The sequence below is a fragment of the Heterostelium album genome (genome assembly GCF_000004825.1).
Source record: "Heterostelium album PN500 unplaced genomic scaffold PPL_scaffold13, whole genome shotgun sequence".
NCBI classification, from domain to species: domain Eukaryota; phylum Evosea; class Eumycetozoa; order Acytosteliales; family Acytosteliaceae; genus Heterostelium; species Heterostelium album.
This window is the reverse complement of record NW_008805075.1, coordinates 722,977-739,188: the sequence shown is the minus strand read 5'-3', so window position 1 is coordinate 739,188 and position 16,212 is coordinate 722,977. Positions and strand designations below refer to the sequence as shown.

The 16,212-nt window shown below is 31.0% G+C and overlaps 9 protein-coding genes across 9 annotated transcripts; 7 read left to right on the top strand and 2 right to left on the bottom strand.

Moving 5' to 3' along the window:
• Positions 1-185: 185 nt before the first annotated feature.
• On the top strand, positions 186-2,204 carry PPL_11410 (uncharacterized protein; the record flags this gene model as incomplete). Its single annotated transcript, XM_020582165.1, has 3 exons — positions 186-1,152; positions 1,186-1,579; positions 1,898-2,204. 3 exons carry the CDS (start codon positions 186-188, stop codon positions 2,202-2,204), a joined length of 1,668 nt encoding a protein of 555 aa, XP_020427468.1.
• Positions 2,205-2,454: 250 nt separating this feature from the next.
• On the top strand, positions 2,455-3,657 carry PPL_11409 (uncharacterized protein; the record flags this gene model as incomplete). Its single annotated transcript, XM_020582164.1, has 1 exon — positions 2,455-3,657. One exon carries the CDS (start codon positions 2,455-2,457, stop codon positions 3,655-3,657), a length of 1,203 nt encoding a protein of 400 aa, XP_020427467.1.
• A 71-nt stretch (positions 3,658-3,728) lies between these two features.
• PPL_11408 (uncharacterized protein) lies at positions 3,729-4,412 on the top strand (the record flags this gene model as incomplete). The annotated part of the gene is made up of 1 exon (XM_020582163.1): positions 3,729-4,412. One exon carries the CDS (start codon positions 3,729-3,731, stop codon positions 4,410-4,412), a length of 684 nt encoding a protein of 227 aa, XP_020427466.1.
• Positions 4,413-4,643: 231 nt separating this feature from the next.
• PPL_11407 (uncharacterized protein) lies at positions 4,644-6,184 on the top strand (the record flags this gene model as incomplete). The annotated part of the gene is made up of 4 exons (XM_020582162.1): positions 4,644-4,803; positions 4,885-5,288; positions 5,350-5,775; positions 5,852-6,184. 4 exons carry the CDS (start codon positions 4,644-4,646, stop codon positions 6,182-6,184), a joined length of 1,323 nt encoding a protein of 440 aa, XP_020427465.1.
• Positions 6,185-6,837: 653 nt separating this feature from the next.
• Positions 6,838-7,965, bottom strand: PPL_11406 (uncharacterized protein; the record flags this gene model as incomplete). Its single annotated transcript, XM_020582161.1, has 3 exons — positions 6,838-7,454; positions 7,604-7,775; positions 7,861-7,965. 3 exons carry the CDS (start codon positions 7,963-7,965, stop codon positions 6,838-6,840), a joined length of 894 nt encoding a protein of 297 aa, XP_020427464.1.
• A 204-nt stretch (positions 7,966-8,169) lies between these two features.
• Positions 8,170-9,933, bottom strand: PPL_11405 (DUSP domain-containing protein; the record flags this gene model as incomplete). The annotated part of the gene is made up of 3 exons (XM_020582160.1): positions 8,170-8,253; positions 8,339-8,467; positions 8,533-9,933. The coding sequence occupies 3 exons, from the start codon at positions 9,931-9,933 to the stop codon at positions 8,170-8,172; spliced, it is 1,614 nt and encodes a 537-aa protein (XP_020427463.1).
• A 450-nt stretch (positions 9,934-10,383) lies between these two features.
• Positions 10,384-11,913, top strand: PPL_11404 (uncharacterized protein; the record flags this gene model as incomplete). Its single annotated transcript, XM_020582159.1, has 5 exons — positions 10,384-10,540; positions 10,612-11,055; positions 11,124-11,515; positions 11,590-11,694; positions 11,776-11,913. The coding sequence occupies 5 exons, from the start codon at positions 10,384-10,386 to the stop codon at positions 11,911-11,913; spliced, it is 1,236 nt and encodes a 411-aa protein (XP_020427462.1).
• A 93-nt stretch (positions 11,914-12,006) lies between these two features.
• PPL_11403 (uncharacterized protein) lies at positions 12,007-13,740 on the top strand (the record flags this gene model as incomplete). The annotated part of the gene is made up of 4 exons (XM_020582158.1): positions 12,007-12,024; positions 12,407-12,830; positions 12,915-13,306; positions 13,402-13,740. 4 exons carry the CDS (start codon positions 12,007-12,009, stop codon positions 13,738-13,740), a joined length of 1,173 nt encoding a protein of 390 aa, XP_020427461.1.
• A 382-nt stretch (positions 13,741-14,122) lies between these two features.
• Positions 14,123-16,154, top strand: PPL_11402 (purple acid phosphatase family protein; the record flags this gene model as incomplete). The annotated part of the gene is made up of 5 exons (XM_020582157.1): positions 14,123-14,207; positions 14,295-14,441; positions 14,512-15,325; positions 15,387-15,794; positions 15,860-16,154. The coding sequence occupies 5 exons, from the start codon at positions 14,123-14,125 to the stop codon at positions 16,152-16,154; spliced, it is 1,749 nt and encodes a 582-aa protein (XP_020427460.1).
• Between the last annotated feature and the right edge of the window lie 58 nt (positions 16,155-16,212).

Sequence of the window (16,212 nt, the reverse complement as noted above, 5' to 3'; positions counted from 1 at the left end):
GAAATAAAAATATCTTTTTGATTTGACTTTATTTAAAAAATAAACATCATTTTTCAATCAAAAAGATATTTTTATAAAATTAAAAAATTTGTTGCTTTATTTAAATCTTTCAAAGATTGTAACAAATAGTAATTACATTGTTTTGGAATAGTGGACAAAGAAAAATTCTTATCCAATAAATAATCATGCAAAAAGATAAATTTTTAGAGATATTTAATAATTGTTTATTAAATAAATTAATATTCAAATATGTTAGTGATATTCATGGTGTAGTTACCGATAAAGAGATTCGCAAATTTAGATGGTCAGAAGTAATTAGGAATCCACATGTAATGGCTGGTAACTCTTATTTAAATGAACTTAAACAACATTATGCCGATCATTCAATCTATCCTTTTTTGACTGCAACGTTCACAGGTGCTATCAAGTGTAAATGCTTCGAGACATTGAAGTATCTGGTTGATTTGGTGAAGCCGATCTCAAAAACGGAATACCGTCACGAAATCCAATTCAATAATATCTTGTGTTGTGCAGCAGAGTATGGTAGTTTGGAAATGGTTAAATACATTTGTACAGAGTTTGAAAAGAAGCGGTTGAATTACTATCAGGCACTAGTCAAAGCACCGTTGTCTGGAGATTTGGAGATGATCAAGTACTTACACGAAAAACTGGAGAATTGTGATCAGACAAGGCTGCCTATTAGTTTTGAAGAAGGTGTATCTTTTGATAGTGCTGCCAAGAAGGGTCGAATCCATATGATTGAATGGCTTGCAGAGAATAGATCAAACGATAGAGAGGAAAGTACAATGTATGGCTCTGCAATTGAAGGTGGACATCTCCATGTTGTTCAATATCTTCTCGATATCAATGAACCTCTACGTGTATCTCCATCATTAGAATATGATTCTCTTTTTGACTATTCAATCTATTGCAATCAATTGGAAATCGCAAAACTGTTATATCACAATAATATCAGAGAATCACAGGTACCTCTTATGGATTTTGCTGCATGCCACGGGAATATCGAAATGTTAAAGTGGATGAAGGAAAATACAACTATCAGAGGCAGCGATATAGTAATGGACAACGCAGCATTAGGCAATCATTTTGAAGTTCTTAAATGGTTACATGAAAACCTGACTGAAAGTTGCAGTAAATATGTTTTTGATGTTGTGTGTAAAGTAGGATACACTGAAGTTGCACTATGGTTATTAGAGAATCAAACATCGGCAAATGAAATTAGTATCAGTGATGCAGTTATAGGCGGAAACTTGGAAATTATAAAATGGTTATTTGCCAATCGTACTGAACGACCAACTACATGGGCAATGGAGTGTGCAGCCCACTTAAACCATATGCATGTTATCAGATGGCTGCATGAGAATATTCCAAATTCAATCACCACGGATGCTATGGATTCAGCAGCAAGACACGGCGATATTACGATGTTAATTTGGTTGCATGAAAATAGAAGTGAAGGATGTACTGGAAGAGCTCTTAAAAATGCGATAAGTTATAATCATTTCGAAACGATGAAATGGTTGAAAGATAACAGAACTGAGATTTCCAATTTGAAGCAGTTAGTCATAAATGACATGTACCCACGAAATGCAGAGATTACCAATTGGATATTGGAGAACTTTGAAATCGATGTGACTGAAATGTTTCACAATGCGATAATAAACGGATACACGGAAATAGTTGACATTATTTACGCCAAGAATCCCAATGTTGTTTTCCCAAAGCCAACAATCTCAATCGCATTCAACAATGGTTTAATAAGAATGATCAAATGGCTGAATGAATATAATATTCAAGGTGTGTTCAATGACTCTTCAATGGAGGATGCAATTGATGGAATGCAATTCCCGCTTGTGAAATGGCTCTATGAAAACAGAAGTGATTGCCAATGTACTATAGAAGGTTTTCGGTTATCGATTGCAACTGGGCATATGGACATGATTGAATATCTCTTGGAGAAACATCCAGAGTTTGCCAATCAACAGTCTGAACCAGACGAATTTCTTAAAAATTTTTATTCTTCTGGCGATGATGAAATGATTGAATTCCTTTTGGACAAGATCAACTTCCCATTGGACAAACTAAAGGTATTCCATCAGTCTATAGATTCAGATGGATATCCAGAGATTCCTACTAAACTCTTGGATGACCATATTGAAAAAAGGTCAAAGCAATTTGAATGATTAATTAAAACTGTCAATGGTTTTTAAATAATTAAATAAAAGAGAGATTAAAATTATTTTTTTATTTTATAAGAAGTAACTTAAAATACATTTCTTTTTGAAATCATCAAATTGATTTTACAAAAAATTAGACTAATAATTGTGATCAAATTCATCAACACTTTTCTAAAAAATGTTAAAAAAAATTTGTATAAAATTGGACCATAACGTTATTTGAAATGTTACAATTATTATCTTTTAATAAATAATCATGCAAAAAGATAAATATTTACAGATATTTAATAATTGTGTATTATCTAAATTAATATTCAAACATGTCAAGAGTATAAATAATGTGATTAGTAAGAATAGTAGTGCTAGATTTAGATGGTCTGATCTAATAAAACTTCCATATGTAATGGCTGGTAACTTCTATTTAAATGAACTTAAACAATACTATGCCGATCATTCAATCTATCCTCATTTGGATGAAACATTCAGAGCGATATTCAAGAGTAAAAACCTTGAGGCATTGAAATATTTGGTCTCGTTGGTCAAACCGATATCAAGAACGAAATATATCACTGCTAATTTCGATAGTATCCTGTGTAGTGCTGCAGAGTATGGTAGTTTGGAAATAGTTAAATACATATGTACAGAGTTTGAAAAGAAGCGGTTGAACTACTATCAAGCATTAATCAAAGCACCATTCTCTGGCGATATCGAGATCGTAAAGTACTTGAATGAACAGCTGGATGCTTGTGATCAATCAAGGATATGTAGAGACTATGATTACGAAACAGGTGTAGTTTTCGATAGTGCTGCCAAGATGGGTCGAATCGACATGATTGAATTGCTAACGGAGAGCAGATCGGATGACAGAGAGAACTGTAATATGTATTACGGTGCTATTCAAGGTGGACATCTGCATGTCGTTCAATATCTGATTGATATCGGTGAACCTACAAGTCTATTTCCCAACATGGATTATGGTACATTGTTTGACTACTCAATCTATTGCAATCAATTGGAAATCGCAAAACTGTTATACCATAACAATATGAGACAATCAAGTAGGACCGCAATTGATTTTGCTGCATCACATGGAAATATCGAATGTTTGAAATGGTTGCATGAAAATACAACTGTCAGTGCCAGTGTGAAAGCAATGGACAATGCAGCATATAACAACAACTTAGAGGTTCTTAAGTGGTTACAACAACACAGAACTGAAGGCTGCAGTCAATCGGTTTTGGATGTTGTTTGTACCAAAGGCTATACAGATGTTACCAGATGGCTCCATGAGAATCAACCTATTGTATATCAATGTTCTCAACCAATCTATTGGGCTATTACTAATGGACACTTGGAACTCTCTAAATGGTTGTTAGAGAATCGAACTGAACGACCAACTACATCGGCAATAGATTTTGCCGCCCCGTCAACGGACACATGGATTGCATTAAATGGCTGAATGAGATTGGGTTAGACACCTTTTCAAAGACACCAATATTGGATGAAGTATCAAGAAAAGGCAATTTGAAGATGTTAATATGGTTGAATGAGAATCATCCAAGTATTGGATGTACAAATCTAGCTATGGTACATGCTTTTAATGGTGGTCATTTCGAAACAATGAAATGGTTGCGAGAAAACAGAACTGAGATTTCCAGTTTGAAACGGTTACAGTTTATAAACTTACAACATGGAAAGCCAGAGGTTGTCGAATGGGTAAAAGAGAACTTTCAAATCGATAGGAATGAAATACTCCAAAAAGATTTCTCAATCATATTCAATAGTGGTTCTTTAAAAGAGATTAAATGGTTCCACGATAATAACATTCAAGGTGTGTTCAATGACCGGTCGTTGAAGCATTCAGTTGAAGGGACTCAGTTGCAAGTTGTAAAATGGCTCTATGAGAATAGAAGTGAATGTCGATGTACCATTGAGATTTTCGAGACAGCCATCAGAATCGGACATATGGAGATTATCGAATATCTCTTGGAGAAACATCCAGAGTTTGCCAATGAACTGACAGTACCTGACGATTATCTTCAATATTATTATTCGAATGACGATGACGAAATGATCGAATTCCTTTTGGACAAGATAAACTTCCCATTGGACGTACTAAAAGAATATCAAAAGTTTATAAATTCTAATGGATATTCAAATGTTTCAACAAAACTTTTGGATGACCATATAAGGAAAAGAGAAGAATCAATTTAATAAAAACTAATAAATAAAATTAATTATTAAAGATGTTTAAATTTGCATCAGAATTTGATCACAAAGATATTTGACACAATTTTTATAAATATATTTTTTTTTTTAAATTTTTAATTTTTTTCCTTTTTTGATAGTGATCAAAAATGCTTTAAAAGAATAGAAAATGAATGATCAATGAAATATATATATAAGTATCTCTAAATAGATCAAGAGATATATTTATAGAATATAATGAATAATATTATTATAAATACAGAGTTTAAATCGGTAGTTATCGATGGAGCTAAAGCAATGTTCAAGAATGTAATTACAAAGCAATTCTGGTTAGATACTCTTCTCAGAACAACGATAATTGACAAATTAGCTTTAGCCTATTCTGTATATAATTTCTGTAAGAAATAAACGAATTTGGTTGTTTAGAGTCTATGACTTTTAAATCTAGTTATTAACATGTTTCTTTGATTGTTTTTAGGTTCCGATATATATGATACCATCAAACAAAGAAGATATTATATCAATGATTTCGAAAAACTTGTATCCCTAGAGAAAGTGGAACAATTCATGAAAGAGCTTATGGAAGCCATCAATAAAGAGAGAATAATCGAATTCATCGAGCGAAAGGATTTCTATGACTACATTTCGTACTTTGATCGATCCGAGAGACTTCGAGAGCATTTTCAGAAAGAGAATATCTTTGATAACCTGTTGAAACGCATTGTAGCTTTAGATGAAACTATCAAAAGTTTTTCTCTAGAGATCGATCCTTCTTACGTTCCACTCTATGAGATCTTCGAAGAGGACACAGTTGCCGAACCTTATCCCAATTTAAGTACAGATTTGAACAGCATGTTAATCTTTAGAGAATATCTTGCAACAGTATTGTCTTCACTCTCTGAAACGTGTAAGTTTTACAAAAACTTGTTATTATATATATTAGTTATTAATCTTTCTCTCTAAACGACATCAACCAACAGATAAAAATGCACCATTTTCAATTGTAAGTGATATTGTCATTATGGGATTGAGTCCATCGAATACATACGGACTGAGAAGATTTGCGTCAAAGTTGTTAGGTTCCCTCTCTGGTCGTGAAGAAAATTGCTTCACAATTTTAAGTGCAAATGGAATGACAATTTTGAAATTCTATGACTCATTATTCTACAAATTCCGAAGCAGAGAAATAGCCAAAATCAAACATATTGTCAAGACGATTGGATTCAAAAACTATGAACCATACATAAAGAATCTTCCGCAGGAAGATGCCATGGTAGTTCACAAAGAAATTTCGACCTACAGAAAGAATACAGTAATGAAACAAGTTCATTTCTTAGGTGATTTCTTACTAAATCTTTATAAAACAAATGTAAGTTAATAATATTATTATTTATTACAAATAACAAACAAAATATCTAATACAACAATTGTTTTTTTATTTATAGAGTTATCTGTTGGCAACTGCATCAACTGGATTCATGGCATTCAATACTTTTTCGAGAGGTTACGTCAAATGTCCATTTTATCATTTTATAATGTCAAGTGCATTGGTGCTCTTCGTTCCAAACTATAAATATAATGTTTTGATACATGCCATCACAGACACCGCCGTCTTTTTATATAACGATGCCCAAGCGATATTTAATAGTGAGGCAGAGATCGATTTTACTCCTACCATATACGACGAATGTATACCTTCAGCAGAATCCATAAATTATATTGGATGTGATGACAAATACGAACAAACCGAACTAGATGAAACCGAGTACACAATATAAAAATAGATTATAATTAATATAATAAAGTATGGTATTTATTTAAATAAATCTGTAAATGCAACTAAATAGAGATAGATGTAGATCCACAAAAGCTCATTCGTATTTTTCATCAAAGAGATCAAAGAGTAAAGATTGAAATTGGTTTGATTCAATGGAATATTTGAGATTTCCAGTTACATCAGAAAATGAATATAACTTTCTTTTGGAGAAATTTGGTGGTACATGACAAAAACTTCTTCGGATCCATATGGAAATTCGGTTAGTTTCGTTGATTGATTGGTTTCTACACTGAACTTGATGAATTGTTGATCTGTCGAATAAATGTAGAAATTTCCATTGCTATCATGGCACGCCGAGAATGGTATTTTTGGAATTTCATGAGTTGATAATGAAAAGGTATTTATATCGAGTTTAATCATTAGCTGTTCATCGCAAATAATGGAATACAATGTGTCTTTGAAGAAATCGGTTCACCGTAATTTTTGGACAGGATATCAATATTTCGAATTTCATTGTTTTAATATTGAATCGTAACCAAATAGATATAATTTTCACCATCATAACAACGGATGTTACACTCTCACCCTCGAGTTCATTATTTTTGCCATCACAGTCTAAGGATTTTGTTTTGATAGAGAATCGCATCCATTTGTCTACACGGGGAACCATAGAATATATTCACCAACTGTAACCACTGAGGAGTATGTATTATAGACAGACTTATCCAAGTGAATGTGCTCTATCGAATTGTTTGTTGTGTTGATGGGTGTTGCTCCATTTGAATTATGTGTTGTAAAGATATAGTTATTGATTTTACTGCTCTTGGTGCTATCAATGTTTGAAGGTAGTTTTGAAATTTTAATTGATTGCTGAATGATCAATTTTAATTTATCGAATGTAAGTTTAGTGACATTCAGTTGATATTGATCATTATTCTGTAAATCGGCATCATTGTTGGTGGTGTTGGTTGTATATGTATTAAATCTATTGCTGTATTTTTGAATGGTATCTAATAACAACGATGTTGTATCATTGTCGTGTTGTTTAAGAAGTTCTTTTAGATTGAAAATTATGTTATTATGCTGATTGAATATTGTTGTTCGATTATCATCGATGAACGATAGTATTGAGGAGTTGTTCGATATAGAATCGACTATGGATGCTAAAGAATAACTATCTGCAGTATCTGTTGATTGTTCTATATCTGATTCTTGGTTATTACACTGCATCTCATAATTATCGTCATTATTGTGATTGTAGTTATATATTTCTATTATATTATTGATATGCTTTACTTCATCAACATTACTTTGTATTTGTTGCCAATGAAATCTAAATCACTTATGATTCGTTTCTTTAAACTGTGCTCTTCTATCATTAGATATTGATGTATTTGTTCAAAGTGGTTAGAGATCTCACTCTCTATAGATGTTAATTTATTATATTTAGTTGTTGATGATCTTAACGATTTCCAAATGGAATCTAATCTTTTATTGATAAACGTAGAGAATTGATCGTTATTATTATTATTATGATTATTATTATTATTATTATTATTATTATTACTTATATTGTTATTTTCAGATAATCTCTTTAATATTATTCAATGATTCTTTAATGTCATCGATATGTTCATATAATTGACAATGATCAGGATGAATCTTATTGAGAGTAACAATACATCTTGAACACATTAATTTACTACAACCAAAACATATTAATCTATGTTGCTCATTATGTTGAGAACATATCATTGAACTGCTATTCTTTACGATATCCATTATTAATAAAAATAATTAGAATAAAAATCAAAAAATATTTAATGATCCTTGGATCTTTTTTTGTTGGTCAATTATTTTTATTTAAAGTATTGTATTTATTTAAATATCTGCAACTAAATAGAGATAGCTCTATCATGTTTGTCATCAAAGAGGATGTTGAAACTCAGCAGACCATTAAGAATGAAATGATATCTTTCTATGGAATTAGGTATTTGATTTGGTTTCTACATTGAACTTGATTGTTCTTCTACGGAATGGAAGTAAAACTACATTGTTACTAAACTTCATCTAAAAGGATCTATTTTTCATAATAAATTAATTAATTAGCAATTGTATTATTAACTTAATAATATCACAGGATGTTCCAACTTACAAGTTGGTCTTCGAACAAATTAGAGTTTGCAACCTTTTCATCATTATTCAACTCTTTAAATTTATTATTGTGATAATAATCCCAAACTCTTACATTTTCTGGATGAATATTAAATAGTTTACATACTTTCTGTTAATAAACAAACTATTAGTTAATTTCTTTTTTTTTTTTCTATTTGCAGTTTTTATACATACATCTTTGACAGCAGAAATTTTTTCAGAATTAGTAACATAATGCTCAATAATTCTTGCTGGTTGTGAAGATTTGAAAAATTTCAAGCATTTGGGATAATTATAGTCTATTTGAAGTAAAATTTCAGTTCCAACAACTGTTCTGACTATAATGGTTGGGCAGTCATATGACTTTAAAAAGTAGTCCCATGTTGACTCTGGAACAACGACAAAGTCTTGATCTACGATGGCATTCAATCTGAGATGTGTTGTGTCGGTGATGAGTAAAGTATCGTTAATAATGGGACCTAGATGCTCTGTTGTGTAGATGTTTGACTCCCACTTATCATACCATGGTTTACATATGAGATACCACCTGTCATCCAAATTTAGAGGTGTGGTCTTGATTACTTGATTGATCGATTTGTTCTTCTCTTTGCGCTCCAGTTCGGTAAGTGATGAGTACTCATTGTGGCCTTCAACGATAACACCATTGGCGGCCATTGATGTCGCTAAAGTTTTGATTGATTGATGAACGACATCGATTAATTTATCATAATTAGGTATCGTGACACAGAGTTGGTATTCATTATTATTTTTTAAATCGGTGTGTTGATCATTGTTGGTGGTGTTGGCTGTATAAATAGATCTAAATTGATTACTGTATTTTTGAATGATATCAAATAATAAAGATGTTGTATCATTGTTGTGTTGTTTAAGAAGTTCTTTTAAAAGATCACTATTATGCTGATCGAATATTGTTGTTCGATTATCATCGATGAACGATTGTAATGATGAGTTGTTCGATATAGAATCGACTATGGATGCTAAAGAATAACTATCTGCAGTATCTGTTGATTGTTCTATATCTGATTCTTGGCTATTGCACTGCATCTCTTCATCGTCATTGTGATTGTAGTTATATATTTCTATTATATTATTGATATGCTTTACTTCATCAACATTACTTTGTATTTGTTTGCCAATGAAATCTAAGTCACTTATGATTGGTTTCTTTAAACTGTGCTCTTCTATGATTAGATATTGGTGTATTTGTTCAAAGTGTTTAGAGATCTCACTCTCTACTAATTTTAAGCGTTTATATTTAGTTGTTGATGATCTTAACGATTTCCAAATGGAATCTAATCTTTTGTTGATAAATGTAGAGTGTTGATCGCTATCATTATTAATATCATTATCATTATTATTTTCTGTTAAGCTCTCCTCATTAACCTCTTTAATATTATTCAATGATTCTTTAATGTCATCGATATGTTCACACAATTGACAATGATCAGGATGAATCTTGTTGTGAGTAACAATACATCTTGAACACATTAATCTACTACAACCAAAACATATCGCTCTATGTTGCTCATTATGTTGAGAACATATCATTGAACTGCTATTCTTTTCAACATCCATTATTAATAATAATAAAAAAATAAACAACTAATAAATATTTAATGATTTTTATGAAGTATTTAATGATTTCTTTAAAAAAATGTGTTTAAACTAGTTTTTTTAACTTTTTTATTAATTAATATTATTACTGTAATCAAGATTGAACTTCTTTTATTTAATATTATTTGTGATTTAATAACAAATAAATAGTGAAGAAATCAACACACCACATTTGGATTTTTATGATGATTTGGGATTTTCAATAAATTTTATCTAATATCTAGAGATAATTTTGTTTTTTTATTTTTTGCAATCACAAAATTCCAATATAGGAATTTATATTTGAAATATTAATTTTTTATTCTTTAAAACCTAGAATGATGTCACAACTTTGCAAAAAACCAATACTATAAATAAATTCAATTCATTTGATTTTTATCAATAATAAATTTAAATCATATAATTTAAAAAATGAGTATTTTATCTAAAATTAAAGAATATAAAGCAGTAGTTGTTTGTGGTGCAAGCATTGTAATTGGACAAATAGTAAATCAAATATTGTTACCAAATCAAATAAAGTTTGATATCATTGACAATTCAATAATAGGTTATGGAATATATGTTTTTGGTAATTATTTTAAATATAAAATTAAATTGTAAATATATATTTACTAATTAAATATTATTTTTTATTTATAGCAAGAGATATGATTATTTTCTTTAAAGAAAAATCAAAATTAATAAATAATTATGATGATATGCTATCGATGGAAGAAGCAAACTCCATGATGACATCTTTGTTAAATACCACCTCTAAAAAGACGATGGCACTGTTCAACCGAGATGACAATAAAGAATTTCAAAACTTTATGAAGCTATTGGATTGCTGTGAATCATTTAGAAAGAATTTCCAATCGGAAACTATTTACAATTCTCTACTGGAGATAGTCGTACGATTGGATGAAGATATCAAAGTTCGATCACTTGCAATAGAACCAACCTATGTTCCACTCTACTCTATCTACGATGACGAAGAAGACAATAAATCCGAAAAACATTACAAGTTTTTAAATGAAAAGTTGGAAATACTATTAAGATATAGAGATAATATTGCATTCATATTATCATCTTTATCAAAGAATTGTAAATATATCTAGATATAAATATTTTTATAATTAATACTAATTTTATTATTTATTTATTATTTTTAGATAAAGATGCTCCATATTCTATTGTTAGAAATATAGTTACAATGTCTTTGAATCCTTTGAATACTTATGGATTAAGAAGATATGCAACTAAATTACTGGGAAATCTTGCCAATCATAGAAAAGAGAATTGTCGTAGCATTGTTAAAGCCAATGGATTAATGGTTCTCTATTACTACAAGATATCTCTTTACAACTGTAGAAAGAGAGAAACCGACACTATTAAGTATATTTTAGATAACATTGGTTTTTCATCCTATCAAGAATACACTAGAAACCTCCAAGCAAAAGATGCCAAAATAGTACAAGAACTATTTGAAAGTCACAAAGCCATTACCTTAGCTTCAAATGCTTGTGTGATTCCCGATTTCTTTTTAAATCTTTATCTTTCAAATGTAAGTAATAACTATGTTACTGAGGTATAAAATATAATCAAACTAATAACTAACTATCTTTTAATTTAATTAAGGATATTAAAACAGCATTGATTACAAGTGGATATATGGTTATGAATGTTAATATCAGAGAAAAGGCAAAGATACCATTGGTTTCTTTGGCACTTACTTTGGGAATGGTATTTTACACTCCAAACTACAAGTACAGCTTGTTGATCAATATCATCTGCATGTGTCTGGTGAATCACTATTTTGGACAGGTTTCGATCGTTCAAGATGATTTCAAAAATGAATTAGGACCATCTCGATACGATAGGTTAATCCCTTCTGCAGAGCTCATTGAAAAAGCAAAGCAATACAAAACTATGTTGGAGGAATTTGAAAATGATAACAATTAACTATTTATTGACCAAATGATTACATCATCATCTCATTAATTAATTCTCCATAAAATAGAAAATAAATGACAAATAAATGTGTCAATTGAAAAAATGAGAATAAATTTTATTGTGAATCAAGATCTTTTTAGATGTTTTAACAGCTGTCAAAACATTAGTTTTATTTTTTTGGTGATTTCTAAAAGATATATATACTTTCATATGATTTCTAAAAACAATTCATTTTAGGAAAAGACAATTAAAAATCATTTATTGATATTTGTTATAAATAGACAATGGTAGATACTTTTAACTCGATTCGCTCTCGACTAAATCTTGGAATAACATGGCCAGAAGCGAGTGTTTTAGCTTATACAAATGTTGTTTTTTGTATGTATATAAAACAAATAGATTATAATGATATTGATCAAACTAAAGTTATTTATTTAACTGACTAATTAAACTTAAAAAAATAAACAAAAACAAAGTTAAGTCGATCTACTCATATTATAAGAGAGAGAAAGAGAATAATAAAATATTTAAAGAATTAGTACATGTGAACTCTAGAAAGTTGTTTGATGACTATATGAGTATGATTCCACGTGATCATAGTAAAGGTCTAGAATTTAAGGTTGTCATCAATGAATTTATCGCTCCAAAGAAGATGACGGTGCTACTGCGTCTGTTGTATGTCAACAATCGTCTTCGATCGGACTTTCAACATGAAGACACCTACCTAGCGGTACTTGACGGTCTGTTTTTATTGGATGCGCTCTCCAAGCAATTTTCTCTCCAGGTCAACGCAAAGAAAGTTCCACTCTATCCAATCGATATCAACGAGGAAATCAATGAGAATGTTGCACCGACTTCAGCACTAGAATGCATACTCAAAATTAGATTGGTTCATTTCAAATTAGCAATTTCATTAGCGATGAATTGTAAGTATATTTGATTGATTGATTGATAGATAGATTGACAGATTATTAGTTATTAACAAAAAGTAATATTATTACTTATTTTAGATAAGAATGCACCGATTTCTATTATTCTGAAATTGTTTTCAATTGCTGCCAATAAATATTCTACCTATGGACTAAGAAGAGCGATCCCCTTTTTAATTCGTGAGTTTTCATATTGTCCTGAGAATTGCTATACTATTATCAATGGAGGCGGCTTGTTGGTATTGAAATACTATGATGCACTTCGCTATGAACATGGATATTTCGAAAGACAGATGGTCAACTCCCTCTTGGCACAAATTAAACGAAACTCACCAAAGTTGCAACTAGACAAACTGACACCAGAGTATCGATCTCTATTTCAATCGGAAGCAAAGAGTCATACCGTCAGAACATTTGCAAGAAATGCACTAGCAATATCATCTTCTTTTCTCTTTACTTTTTATTATACAAATGTAATTATTTTTTTAAAGATATTGTATCTTTACATATAAACAAACAACTAACGAACAAACTAAACTTCAATAATTATATATTATTATGTTTTTAGAATTTCATTACATCAACAGTATCAGCTATTTTGATTCCTTTGTCAAATCAAAAAATTGATGCTTTTAATATAAGAAGATCGATTGTAGCATTATTGTCAAACTTTGCCTCTGCAAGATTCATTCCATTATGGGAAATCAACAAGGTTGTATCATATGCAGCTACCTGGCTAGAGACCATCGTTAGTTCACTTGATCTTATGTCTCACAACATCTATACTGAGAAACAACTCGACGAATCAGTACCTTCAATCGAATCAATAGAAAGAGGATCACTAGCTTCAGAAATAAAAAACAACAACCCACAATCACCTGACTTAGCTAATTTAATAATTAAATAATAAATTATTTATATATGTTACGCTACATAGATAAAATAATATTAAAATTAAAATAAATTAAAATTAAAATTAAAATTAAAATAAATAAAAGATATCTTAAATATAAATTAAAAACGAACAAGATTTTTTTTTTATTTTTGTTCAAGATTACCAGGCGACACCCTTCTCGTTAGATGGGTTGGTTTTGTGTACAAAAAAATATCTCGAATGTTAAATTTGATTTATTTTTTTTTAATAAAGCAAATGAATTTTGGTTTTTCCCACACCACTTTGATCAGTTGTGTTAAAAACATAGTAGTAGTTCAATCAATAACCTATTTAGAAGTGTTAACAGATTAGTTTTGTTATTTGATAGTATTCATAGATATATCTAAATAAAACAATGAATATCATTATAATCCTTTTCGGGATATTATGTTTATTGTTTGGTAATTGTTATTCTCAAGCTATTTTAAAGGCATCACCAGGTAATAATAATATTCACATAGATCATATCAAATATCTTATCTAACAAGTTTATATCTCTATACATTACACTTAATACATAAAAACAGAGGTTTTACAACAATCAGGTGATTTTATAGAGATTTCATGGCAAGGTATTGAAAATCCAACACCAATGGATGCTTTGGCTATTTACTTCCCAGTCGATTCAAACATTACTGCTCCAGTAGGTTATATTTTACTTTCAAATTCTTCAAGTAAGTAAATTATATTTATACGACTTACTTTTTATTTGCTAACTTTTTATAATATCAATCAATAATATAGCTTGGAGAGAAGGATATGGTTCAATGTCAATAAAGTTGGTAAATGTTCGTGATAACTATTTATTCAGAATCTGGGTGCCTGGAAACGTACCACCAACCATCACCTATGACAAGATTATGTTGACAAATGTAGCCACCTCCAATGTTGTCACCTTTGAGAATCTTAATATGCCAGGCAAACAGTATCTCTCACTGACCAACAACACCGATGAGATGCGTCTCATGTGGATCTCTGGTACCGACGACACCCCAATCGTTATGGTTGGAACATCGCCATCGTCTCTGCTCGATAAATTCACCGGTACCACTGTTACCTACACCATCAATCAGATGTGTGAGAAGCCTGCAATCGATCCACTCTATTTCCGTAATCCCGGATTTATCCACGATGTTATCATCAGCGGACTGGATCACGCCACCGAATACTACTACACTTTCGGAAGTAACAACGATGGATTCGCCGGTCCATTCAGCTTCATCAGTGCACCGGCACCAGCTTCCGAGGCCTATATCATTGCATTTGGTGATCTTGGTGTTATGCCATCTTTTTACCCGGCCAACAGCGACGCTCAAACACCGGCACCACAGACTGTTGCCAACGTCTACCAAACTGTGATGGCACCAATCTCTCACAGTCCACTCGCGAAAAAACTCGGAAAGAAATCGGTAAACGGACTTAACCAATCACCAACCTGGACAGTACTCCACATTGGTGATATTTCATACGCCAGAGGATATGCTTTCCTTTGGGATTATTTCCAAGATTCAATGGCCGAAGTACTTGGTCGTGCTCCATACATGGTTTCAATTGGAAAGTATGTGTTTGTTTTTTCATAATTCTAATTAATTTTAATATTAATATTATCATCAATATAGTCATGAATGGGATTATAAGAATCAATCATTCAATCCAAGTTGGAGTGATTACGGTACTGATAGTGGTGGTGAATGTGGAGTTCCATATAACACTAGATATCATATGACAGGTGCAGAGAATACTCCCGAGAGAAATCTTTGGTATTCATTCGAGAATGGACCAATTCACTTTACTGTGATGTCTGCTGAACACGACTTTTTAGCTGGATCACCTCAATACGAATGGCTCAAGCAAGATCTCGCATCTGTCGATAGAACCAGAACACCATGGGTTGTATTCAGTGGTCATCGTCCAATGTATGACTCTGCACTACCGGGTGACGAAATTGGTCTTAAAACCAATCTTCGTTTAAATATCGAACCACTTTTAATTGAATATGATGTTAATCTCTGTCTTTGGGGTCATGTGTAAGTTTTATTCAAACTACAGCTCGAAATATTAATTTATTAACAATTTACAAATTTATATTTAGTCATGTTTATGAAAGAATGTGTGGATTAAATAATGGTACATGTGCACAATCTGATAACGATGCTCCAGTTCACGTTTTAATTGGAATGGCAGGAAATACTTATCAAGTACCATGGACTGCTACCGATTTGGACAATGGAAACGGTCATGAAATTCAACCAGATTACTCTATTTTCAGAGCTATCAACTATGGTTACACCAGATTCTACGCCAACACTACATCATTGTATTTCGAATATGTTGGTAACAATAGAAATCTAGTACACGATAGCTTCTGGTTAGAGAGTAAATATTGAAGTCATAACTAACCAACAGCAGTTCAGATTCAATATATATTTTTTGGTAAATCAAATA